Here is a 12,747-nt window from a genome sequence, read left to right as displayed (position 1 = left end):
TTTTATTTGGTGTTGGTACTTTTCAGTCCTTCTATGTCCTTGCTGATTTTCTAGTAGTTCTATACATTACTGAGTGGAGTGTTTAAGTCTCCAACTGTAATTGAAGGTTTGTTCATTTCTCCTTTCACTGCTGTTTTTACTTCTTGTATTTTTAAGCTCTGATGTTAGGTGCATACATATTTAAGATTGTCATGTCTTGGTGAATTGATTCTTTTATCATTTTTTAATATCCCTCTTTATTCCTGGTAATTTTGATACAATTTCACGAGTCCATTTAATCTATATTGGGAAGTAATGTGCAGAGAGGTTAAGAGCATAGCCTCCGAGTCAGAATTGCCTGGATTTGAATCACACATCCAAGTACAGGTGTATGACCTTGGGCTCATCACTTACCTGTTCCTTGGTTCTGGTTCATTTGTAAATTGGGATAATCTCATTCAATTTATAGGATTAAGGATTACATGAGATGATTCATCTGAAACATCTGACTATAGTACCTGACAGTAAAAACTATCATTGTTAACCACAAATGTTAGATCAGAAATGTCTAGTTTTTAGAAAGTATGTCACATAATTAGAAATACATAGAAGGTTCAGGTCCCTTTTTAAAAACAGCACTTCTGAAAAGAGGGATTATTAAATATATCTAACCTGAGTCAAATACCAAAGGAACCTTTTTTTTTTGTGGTGCACAGGCTCTGGACGCGCAGGCTCAGTGGCCATGGCTTACAGGCCTAGCCGCTCTGCGGCATGTGGGATCTTCCCGGACTGGGGCACGAACCCGTGTCCCCTGCATTGGCAGGCGGACTCTCAACCACTGCGCCACCGGGGAAGCCCAGGAACCTTCTTTTATAAAAGTTTTTCTTTCACCAGTAATTCCATATACTGTCTACTTTGTATCTTGTTAGTTTAAACATGAACAGTTCAAAGTCATCTATTGTTTCAGTTCCAATAATAATAATTAACAAGTGATCTTAGCAGATTAACAACGACCTGCTGGAATACTGTTTAATTAGATAATAGGGTTGCACAGAACTTCAGGTGGGCTGAATCTGAGGGTGAATTTGTATTATGGATAGCCATAGTAGTGATGAATCTAAATAATAAAAGCGACCAATAGTGTATAAACACTTACTTTTTAATGCATATTAAGCATATTTAATTGTCATCATCTTGTGTCTATCTTTAAAAAACCATTAGAAAGGAAAGTGTCAATTAGGTAATAGCCATACTCTTATACGAAATTTTGTTTCTCCTACCATGCATTTACTTTAGTGCTAAATTTAAATATAGTGAGTGAAGACAGTTTTTATTGTGGTTCTATTATCACAGTGCCAAAATAGTTAATTAAATTAGAAGAGAAACAAATAGAAAACCACCCAGCAAAGGAATGCATTTCAGTAACTTTATTGAAAGGTATATCCCTTAGTACCAAAACATAATGGTAGTTGGTTAGGTTACCTCTGCCAACTCAGAATTAACACTGATGTATTCAAAATATTGAAATTTATCAGTCTTTTGGGAAAACTGGAAAGTTATCCATAAAACATGGTTTACAAAAGTATAAGATACACTGTGGTTCTTTGGTTTATTTTCCAATGCATATCTCCCCATAACATGATGTCAAACTTGGGTATAGCCATCCTGGATGGATTCGGGCTACACATTACATTAACTGACACTTTAACACAGTAGATCTCCTTAGGTTCACTGAAATCCTGAACACTACCTCAGCAACCTTATAATTATGAAGATGCCTACTTACCTTTCTTAATACTTTCCTTTGGCACAGTAGGGGCAATTAATGAAAGTATATTCTCTCCCTTTTAAGCAAAACTCTAAATTAGAAGCAATGGCAGTTTCATAAAAACAGTGCTTAGTAAAAACTTCTGGAGTGTTAAATCAAAGTTTTCAGAGTGATGTTAATTTGAGTTACTACTACAGTAAAAACTAATTTTCTTGATGGGACTAGACTGAGGCAGTAAATTTTGTATAAAACTTTTTAAATCATGGATATGAACATCACCTGTTTTCTAGAAAAATATTAAAGATAACTTAATATGCTGAAATTAATAGGTCTGTAGTTTTGCTTTATATAAAATGCCCTCAAATTTAAATGTGACTCCCATGTAGCAATAAAGTCCACATCTCTGGATTACATATTACTTGCATTATGGGTGCCAAGAAACCATTTTCACTGCCTAGAATACTGACCCTTATTATGCCTTAAAAGTGCATTTGTGAAGTGGTGGTTTTGATGTAAACCTCATATTTAAATTTAAAGTTTAAATTTAAATTAAGTAGGTTACCGTTTTTAACACCACCTAAATACAATATATTGACCCAATACAGAAAGTTGGATCAGTGTTAGAAATGAAGATTCACAGTTTACCTTCCCAGGCTTGTCATTAGCATTTCACATTTATGCTGTTAGCTTTGATTTGTATGCTTCACAGGTGAATTCAAATGTGAGTAATTCCACTATAGGGTAATGTTAATTAGGCAGTTTTCCCAAATCTGAGAACACCAATGTTAATCTACTTGTGATATTTTGAGGCTTCACAGCTTAAATCCGTTATAACATTATGGAATCCACAGCTCAGGATTGTGGAGAAAGGCTTCAGAAGAGTTATTTGTTGGCTGTAAGAATCCTAATAAACAAAAAAATCAAGTTATCAGAAGTCTGCCAATCCTAATAAACAAAAAAATCAAGTTATCAGAAATCTACCACAAATATTACTACCTGTGAAAATATCTAAGACTAACAATCACGTCTTATGTAGATGTGTTCTATGTTAATATTTAGTTTTGAGTAGGAAGAAAGAAATCACCAACATGAATTAAACTTAGATGGCAAGAATGTATATCATATATTTGTGAGGAAGCTTACATTTTTTATGCATGTAAGTACTTTCCAGTGTTCAACTACTATAGCAATGATATACATACAGTTGAGATGTATAATGATACACTATACAGTTGAGACATCCTGGCAGTTTCTAGACACTCAATGTAGAGACCACCTGCCGCAACTTACTTTTTAAGTACAATACCCAAGTTCATACTGATTTTGCTAATAAGCTAACAGGCTCAAATTAGTTCAATGTATGGTTCAAACTTTTGGTCCTGCTCCCTCACTCAGGCTCGTGTAACTTTAAATGAGCCAAAGCCTAAGTCTACATACAGCAAAATGATGTGAAATTGAAAAAAGAAAATACTGTTTTAGTGCTACTTTTAAAGTTCAGGTTATTAACGATGCTGCTTTTTAAGCTGAAAATTTAATGAAATGGCTAACATGTATATGAAAGGTTAAGAGAATTCCTTACTCTTAGGGTGTTGTACCTTGAATGTAGTAAATGTCCTCAAATACAAGCTGACTAGATCAGAGAAGTCATTTTCCCCTCTGCTAGTCCAACTCCATTTTTTTTAAAATAATGCAGATTTAAATTCTTGAATTGCAGAAGAAAATTATAGCATTAGAAAAGTCTCTCTACATGGAGAAAAACTATGAACCAAATTTACCAATTAAGGGACCATTTCAGGAATTGTTGGGAGGTGGGTTATTCTGTAGTAACTATGCTTCAGTTGCCGTGCAGTACGCCCAGAAACAATCCATTTCAACTTCTGAACATTTGGTTTGGAACACTTGTTTGATGAATATTCAGTTAAACACTTGGATACGAGCTCTTGCCAGAAAGTCAAATCTCTGCCATTGATCTGTGAATAAATTAAAAAAATATATTCTTTAAAATAAAAGTCCTACAGTATTTAATTATAGTAATAATTGCAATCTTATTAACACGTGTGTTTCCTCGTCAAAATATTTGAGGATAAGCTACTTAAGTGTCAAATAAACACAGGACATCTCATTTTACTTTAGGAACAAGTGGTTTAGTTGCTTTTACAGCTGTCAACAGGATTTAGGCTATGACCTTGACATACCTTGGAATGTTTCTGAAGACATTCTACTCCTTCTGTTAACTCTACACACCTCTGTGCCTGGATCTCCAAGGCAATGATAGACAATGCCAACACAGATGGCTAAAAGAGATAAATTTTAAAGTAAATGTTGAATATAAAAGTAGGTATATAAATAGGTTTAATCTTTATAAAATATTTACCTTTGCTTTAGAAAATATGATCCTGCAGTAGCATGCCTTAAGTTGAGCTTCTAGTCTTTCAAAATTAAGGCTATTCCTCCTTTAAAAAGAAAATGAAATTAATTTTATATAGATAATTTTACATCAAGTCAAAAGAAATTTTTAGAAAAATAAGTCAATTTTAAAGTGAACTTTATGCACACTTATCATAGAAAGTGAATTATTCGAAGAATTTCCCTTCCTTCAGAAACATTAACTTCTTAAGGATACCATATATGAATTTTAACTGATTTGGGCCAAAAAAAAAGTATCATGCTACAACTCCCAAGGTTTCTTTTCATTTTAATAAATCTATTTTTGAATCTGAAGTTCCTTTTTCCATACATCTGTGTTAGATGCTTACCTACTAGGTTCTATAACTTAACTTGTCTATAAATGGAAAACGTAATTTTAAAAAAAGTTGAAATGTCCATCTTTAGAATTCACAGACTTCAAGAAGCTACTTTTGACTAAAAGTCTTCTCACTTCTGCTGGAGGGTGAAGTGAAACTCAAGGAGCTTAGCTGTCACTTTACTTATTTTGACTGGAATTCTCCCAGGATATTGATTTTATTTAACATCCGGACAACATCATTCTGATTTCCAAATCTGCTTTGTTAAAAACAAACATCACATACCTTTCATATGGCAAGTTCTCTTGAAGGAGTGCATAATAGAGTTGTAGAAACTGAAAGGCAGTAGTAGCTTTGACTTTCCAACACACCTTCTCCAACACAATCTTTTCCATTCTCATCAAGTCTGAAACTGTGAACCTATACTGGCTTATTCGGATCAAGTCAGTTGCCAATGGGACATTCCTTTCCTCTTCTATTGATTTTACAGCCAAATAGAAGCAGCTCAGTCCAACACACCCAAGGTGCTTGGGTTGTACCTGAAAAGACAGTAAGTCCATGTCTTTACCTTATTTCAGTTAAAAAAACATAAAGGATAATCTAGAACTCAACCTATCACTTCGAAAATGTATCTTTGAGGTATATTTCTCAGCTGTGAAGGACTTAACAAGATCCACTGATACCTCAACTGTAGCCTCTTAACCATATGTACCCACTTGGAACCAATTTTTGAGCAAACAGACTAAGTTTCAGTGTAATGTGTGGCTTCAGCACATAACAATTCGTACTTCTTTTGGTTTGTTTAAATCAGTGCAGAACGATAAGCAATAAGCTACTAGGTCAAAGGCTTATATGAGGACTGAAATACCTTACAGCTTATGCACAAAATTTCTTTCCAGAATGTTGTGTTTTTCCAGACTGTTTTCTTTGTAGTAACACATGTAAAATGTTTTTAAATACTACAGCACATACTGTTTACTCTGCCTGTAAAGCTCTATTCACTACCAGTATTTTAAATTTATTCATCATTTTCTGAATGTCTACAAAATTTGTCACAGTCAAAATTCTGTCCACTTTAAGTTCCGCTTAACGGAAACTTTATGAAGCCTTTACCAGTATTTGTGCTCTCCTCTTCTTAGAACCCCTTCAGCAATACATTTATGCCTCTTTTGAGGTATAATGTAATTATTTTTCTTATTATTCCTTGTACTATATAATAGTTATCAATGCAAACATTATTGCCACTAAGATTATAATACACTTAAGGGATAGATGTATTTCATCTATGTAACATTTATAGTCAAAGGTAGTGCCTGCACATGGTGTCTAAAGAGTTGTTTAATTAGGGTATTGAAAAAGTTTCTTGAACCATTCAATACACATTGAGTTCCTCCCATATATGATGCATTCTGTTAGGTACTAAGGACTAAAAGATGAGCTGCATTTTAACTGCCACGTTATTTCATTATCTACCGATGACCACTGGCACACAGAGAAGTCACATGTATTTGTAACAATTAAGCTCTGAAAGTTACACAGATGTCCTGCTTATCCAATACAGGGAAATAACTATATATAAATGCTCCTTCAGAAGATACTCTCTATTATATGCAAACTTAGGCTGGAAATGACAAGCATAAGCATGACTTGGGTAAATTTAAGGCTAAAACAATTAGAACTTTATTCTATATGAATAGAGATCAAGAAATATACTCTATGACCAGACGGTTGACAGCATCAACAAAAAGGGAAAAAAAAAAAGAAATATAGTCTAATTCTTAACCCCCAATCTAGCATTCGGCCTCTAACACATTTCTTAAAATTTAGAAACAACAGTAAATAAATGAAAACACCCAACCTATCAAAAAAGACTTTTAAAAACAACAGCCAACTCTCCTACTGGGAGACTCTGCAATTAATTATTTGATATTAGACTACTTTTCAATGTCAGAAAGTAAGTTGAATAAATGATGCATCACTCTTAATTAAAAGGAAGGATTTCATCAGTGCTGTAGTACACAGAATTACCATAATGTTTTGGCTACTTGCTGAAAACAAAAAAAGTTATGAATACCAGCCCAAAGCTAGCAATACCACCTCCAAAACACATTGAACAAAACCACGAAATACTCAGGGTAATGTAGCTTTAGACGTACCTTCATTTTAGACAGGAATCTGTCCAGTAAATTCACAGCTAGAGAAAATGTCTCCGTGTCAAAGCCAAAGAACTGAGTTAGACTAAGGAGATCTTTTACTTCAAAGTCCCTCAGTCTTGCAGTCATTCTAAGGCCATTATCGTGTGCAGATTCAATTAGTCTCAAGCCGCAGACCTTTGGCTGACATCTCAACTCCTGTTCCAACAGGGCATTCAGCTGGTGTAGCAGTTTCTGAGAGTCAGTTGTTGTCAGTACCTCTATCATCTATATATAGAACAAAGCCCAGAAAGGAGTGAAAGAACAGCCCTTCCTGCCTTGTGTTGTGCCAGGTGCATTATAACACAAGTCTCCCCTCCCTCAATGCTATTAGTGAATCTAAGTCACTGCAAAATGCCATCTGTAATTCTCCACCTCCCCAACCAGTTGGTCACATCCTAAATTGTGAGTTCCTAGAGGGCAGTAGCCATGGCTTTTTAAAGAAAAAAAATGCAAATCTTCATGCCCAAACTTTGAAATTAGATGGTAGCATGTATTCTGCCATTTATTAACAATGTGAACTCTTCAAGTTAGTAAATTTTTCTTAGTCCTCAATTCCTAGTCCGTAAAGTGGGTATAAGGTTATTACCTATTTCACAGACACTTGTGAGGAATGAATGAGATCATCTAGGTACACAGGTACTTAGCACATACAGTAGGTGCCTAATAAACACTGGGCAATATTAATGAGCTTACTTCTAGTCTGTAAAACGAGGCATATCTGCCTCTTTGAATGGCTGTGAAGATTAACCAAGATGATTCAACTAAAGAGTTTAGCATAGTGCTTGGCACTCACTGCTCAGTAACTGTTAACTTTTATTGATGTTAGGAAAGGAAGCTTAAAGGCAGTTATGGGTGCACGCAGTGGGGGCGGAAGGCTAATCCAGCCTGCAAGAGGAATCTGGGAGTTTCATTAATTTAAGACAATACTGAACATCTACTATGTGCCTGCTGCGGGCACGGGCTAAGCCCTGGACACACGGACGGTCCCTCCTCGCAACAATCGAAAGACAGGGAGGCAGAAAGAATCCTTAGGGTTGCGCGACGGAAAGGGTGGGCAGATGGAGATCCGCAAACTTCAAGGGTCCAACTCTTTGGCCCCTGGGCTGGGATCGGGCCCATAAGACACTAAGACATCTCAGGAGGTCGCATCGGGCCCCGCCCCTCCATGCTCGTACTAGCCTGAACTTGTTGCTCGGGGAGAGTTAACCGAGGAAAAGGGCTCGAGACCTACCCCTCACCCCGCGCCCCCCAACCTTGTTCCCTACCCGCACTCCGAGGTCAACCCCGAAATCCGAGCTCACCTTGATCGCGATTGCAGCTCCTCAGCGGTAACCACCCTCCCCGGGCCTGCTCTCACCTCACCCCAAGATATTAGAACCGAGAGGCCTATGAGGCGAGTGGGCTCGCCGGCAAGACGGGAGAGGCCCGGGGAGGGGGAGCCGTCTTGGGTGGAGGTCTCTACAGCGCCGCCGAGACGACACTGCCCTCCTTGGGGTCTGCTCGGAGCCGAAGGGGCCGCGCCTGGACTCCTGAGTAATATATTGGAGGGCGGGGTTTTCTCGCTGCGGTGGGAGGGGCACATGGGAGGCATTTTCGCCGCTGATTGGTGTAAGTCTTATGATAGATGGCTCCTGCTGTCCAAAGAGGGCTGGTCCGTAGAGGGAAGAAGTCCGGCCAATCAGCACACGCTTTTCACTATCCCGGAGTCAAATTCTCCGCCCCTTGAGACCACGCCCCCTACCTCTAACTGTCTCTCATTGGAGGATTTCCCCGAGTGTCTTCAATGAAGAGGAGGGGGAGCTGAACGCTGCGCGCACCAACCCAGGCCCGGTAAGGCCTCTGCTGGCGGGCGGATTGGCCAGAATATCGTTCCAGAATGTACTGGGAGTTTTCGTTCCGTTCGGTTTGGTAGAGTGCTTTTGCTCTCTCTAAAAATACAGTGTCTGATTCCACAAAAAAAAAAAAAAAGGCCTGGTTTTTCACTGCAGTTGGAGAGGTGGTGGATATTCTATGGTGTGGTTTATTAAATCTCCAGAAGTTTCTCCGTGTGAGCTTTGGAAATCACTTGTTCCTTGCCTTGTTTTGCTTTTTTGTATAATTTATCAAAGGGTGGAGTTGGGCTACGTACATTCTTGGTCTCCTACCAATTTCCTGAATTTGATTTTTGAACAAATTAGAAAAGCTGGTAGTTCTTCATCGGCTTAAAATGAAAGGTGTGTGGTTGACTCAAGAGGAATAAGTAGACAAAAATAATTGTAGTGCTTATGAATCTGAGTTCACAGATCCGTGTGTGAAGCAATATTAGTCTTTTTACTTGCTGTCCATGAACTTAATCTCTGATTGTGAGCCTTTGCCTGGTAAGTGGAAAAATAGTTAGCTTGAAGCCTTCCTGGACTCACTCCTTCCCTCTTTCTTTCCGTATTGTCACAAATGGGAAGGGTCTACATTAAAAGGGCCTGAGGATTGGTGAACAAGGAATTGGTTATCAGTTCTGGTGGACTGTACTTTGATGTCTCTGTTCTCATGGTCTCTTCCTGGTTAGTGGCTACCTGGGCTTTGAAAAAATTAAAATCTGAAAGATTTGCTGGCATGTTTGCTGTTTGCCCTGCCGGGTGCTTCCCTGAGGCAATGACACAGAACCAAGCCCTGAAATGGGAGCAGAGTTGTGGAGAGAAAGGGGAAGGGAAAACCTGAGAGAAAAAGTTAATGCCCTAAAATATTACCTTAGCCACATCACTAGGTCAGTTTGTCAAACCTCTGTGTTTCAAATGGGGAAGAGGCCTTGGTCATCCTTGAAAAAGAACTCACGTAATGAATATAAATGGGCAATTAAAAACATTTAAAAAGTTCTTTTTACAATAATGTGTGAGTTTACAAATGTAAATGTTTCTCCTTTAGTAACAAAGGAACAAAATTAGTAACAAAATTAGGAATATAGGTATGTACACATGCACTCTTTCACTACTTGTTGAACACGTAATATGTGTCAGTGGAGGACAGAATATACTGGTTCCTGTCCTTGTGGATTGTGTAGTTTTGTGGACAGTATAAACTGACTTATTTTCAAGTCACAGACTACTAACTAGGTACATGACTTTTAGCAAGTTTTTAATCGCATTGAGTTTTCATTTTCTTTTATTAAAAAATAGGAAGTAAAAGTACCTTATTCACAGGGTTATTGAGAGGATTAAATAATGCAAAGTACCTAAAGAGGTAGGCATTGTGCCCAGAGCACAGTAAGTACTTGATAAATGGTAGCCTTTATTATTAAATTACTAACATTTCCTTTGAAATGTCTTGCTTAACATACATTTAATTCTGTTTTATCTATTGTCAGAGTTAGTCTTCTAGAATGGGAGTATTGGAGTTGTTTACTTAACACTAATGAAAGTATCTAAATTGTGTGTATTAATTTCTTTTTTTTTAAAGATTTATTTATTTATTTATTTTTGACTGCGTTGGGTCTTAGTTGCGGCATGTGGGATCTGCGTTGGGGCATGCGGGATTTTTCGTTGCGGTGCATGGGCTCTTCGTTGTGGCGCCCGGGCTTCTCTCTAGTTGTGGTGTGTGGGCTTTCTCTCTCTAGTTGAGGCGTGCGAGCTCAGTAGTTGTGGCACACAGGCTTAGTTGCCCCATGGCATGTGGGATCTTAGTTCCCTGACCAGGGATCGAACCCACGTCACCTTCATTGTAAGGTGGATTCTTTACCACTGGACCACCAGGGAAGTCCCATGTGTATTAATTTCTATGCCTTTTTTATACTTAAAATTTTCACATGCATTAGGTAATATATCATTGTTTATGTAATAAAAATGTTTTCTCTTACGTTAGGATCTTATTACTTTTTATTAAAATCTGAAATTACCTGCATGAAAAAAATTGTTTCTATAGCACTGAAGAAACATTGATTCAATACAAATCAGATCAAATGGACATTTTTTACCTTTTCTCCTTCCCCTCACCTTCACTGTCATTTTTATTGCATAATATTAGAATACAATCATTTAAATAATTTTAAAGTCCTAATTAGCAAAATGTGCAAATGTAAGACTGAATTATGTACTGTTGTAAAAGAAAAAAAATGAGCCTTTTGTTAATTGTGATTTATATTTAAAGACTTACAGATTTAGTAATGAGTCTATCAGGAATCTTTCAAAGGACTGACTTCCAGGGTATTTTCTAGGCTCAGTGATATATTCAGCCGCCATCTTCACACCTTCTTCTTAATCAGCAGTTAAGTGCAGCAAGTACTGAAGCTCAGAATAATGGCCTCAAGGCTGGGCAAGAATCCAAGGCAGTTAACAGGAGGATTTAATCATATTCTCTACACTGCAGATTATAAAAGTGCCTTGAGCAGCAAAAATTGTAACAAGCAGGTATAACAGTGGTGGCTTGTCAAATGCTGCCCTGACGAGGGAAATTCCTCGTTGGTTCTGTTTCCATCCTAGAGACTGGAGGAGTCTTTGTACCTCACCCTCTGTTGAGGCTCCCTGACAAATGTCCAGAACTTTTGAATGTGGGCTTGTCCAACTGTGATGAGGGCTGAAAAAGTGAGGATCCAAAGATCTCAGCTCAGTCTCTTCCGCTCTACTTCCTGATCCTTCCTGGAGCTAATTATGGCCCCCTCCACCTCTCCAACTATTCTCTAGTGCATCTGCTCTGTCTTAGAAGAGAACTTGCTTGGCTGTGGCTTTTTGGAGTCTTCATTAGCCCCTGGGATAGCAGAGAAATTGTGTATAGTTTGGGTGGTGATGGGGAGGCAGGGAAAAGGATACATAAGAAAACAGATTAGTAATGTCAGATATATCTTGCCTTTCAGAGATTCTAGCTATCTCTGATAAAGTAACCCTTTCCAATTAATTGAGATGTTACTATATTCAGTGGAAAAATAAACTTTGTCAAGTAACCACTGCTATGCAAAGGCACTGGGAGACATTAGACACAGATCTCCCCACTTGCTAGCATTTAGTCTAATGGCCATAGGCTCTGTTGAGTACAGGGCCCAAAGCCAAGATCAGCCAATAACGATAAGAGTTTGCATTTGTTATGTATTTCCCAAGTGCCAGGCTGTGTGCTGAACTTAAACACACATGATCTTATTTAGTCCTCTAACAACTCTGATATTATTATTATGTTCAGAAATGAGGAATATCTCGTATATCTCCTGTTTAGCAGCTACTTTTTACTGTTTACTAAATATTCTTAACACATAGCTTGAATTTGGATTTTACAGCGTTTAAAGACAAGTTTTTATTTTGGAACCTTTTAAACTCATTACCCAACTTCAGTAATCATCAACATTTTGCCCATGTTGCCTATTTACTTTCTGTTTGTCTCATCATTCAACAAATATTTATTGAGAACTTTCTAGGTGCCAAACCATTGTGTTTTGTAGTCCCAGATTGAAAATGTTACAATTTTGGGCCATAGGGTGTGTTGGCTATTGTGTTTTGTGAAGATAGGGGTTGGTAGGATCAGCTGGCTCATTCTCCAGGTGCATCTCTTTCTAGTCTGAAGCCCACACTGAAGGTGTCTCTGGGGTCTGCTGCTTTGGTAGGAGAAGGAGGAATGGGGAGGGGTAATAGTTCCCTTCCTTATTTAGGTCTCTGCCTGTACTGCTAATCTTCCTCACAAAAGTGCATGCAGACACACCCAGACACACACACATACCCCTTTACAAAAGATTTTGACAGAGTTGAATTTTGGGAAATGAAGTACTTTCTAATCTAGCTTTTTTGTCCCTTAGGGATCTCATAGGTCTGAACTTTTGTTCTCTAGGTCAGCCTTCCTTGCCTGAGGTCACCACTTTCCTCATTTCTTTAGCCTTTTAACTCTTTAACTCGTGATCTGAGTTTTGATGCAGCCAAGTGAAGAGGTTGGTGCAAAGGGCATTCCAGACAAAAGCAACAGTATGTGCAAAGGCATGGAGGAAAGAGAGACTACGTTGATTTCTGTAAATGAAATATAGATGACTCTGGCTAAAGCATGGAGGGTGTTGGAGGTGGGGGAGTCTAGCAGTGAGGTGGGGAAAGAAGCAGTTGCTTATCCTGAAGGACCAGGT

General features: G+C 38.1%; 1 protein-coding gene across 1 annotated transcript; it reads right to left on the bottom strand.

Annotated features, from left to right (window-relative positions):
- Nucleotides 1–1,391: 1,391 nt before the first annotated feature.
- CCNG1 (cyclin G1) lies at nt 1,392–8,214 on the bottom strand. Its single transcript, XM_082650484.1, has 7 exons — nt 7,988–8,214; nt 6,648–6,911; nt 4,777–5,030; nt 4,122–4,200; nt 3,943–4,041; nt 3,523–3,717; nt 1,392–2,651 (listed from the first exon to the last, which is right to left on the bottom strand). Exons 2-6 carry the CDS (start codon nt 6,909–6,911, stop codon nt 3,526–3,528), a joined length of 888 nt encoding a protein of 295 aa, XP_082506610.1. The 5' UTR covers nt 7,988–8,214; the 3' UTR covers nt 1,392–2,651; nt 3,523–3,525.
- Between the last annotated feature and the right edge of the window lie 4,533 nt (nt 8,215–12,747).

The sequence above is a fragment of the Grampus griseus genome (genome assembly GCF_964374135.1).
Source record: "Grampus griseus genome assembly, chromosome: 3".
NCBI lineage: Eukaryota > Metazoa > Chordata > Mammalia > Artiodactyla > Delphinidae > Grampus > Grampus griseus.
Note: the sequence above shows the minus strand (reverse complement) of the source record. Positions and strands in the feature narration are given on the sequence as shown.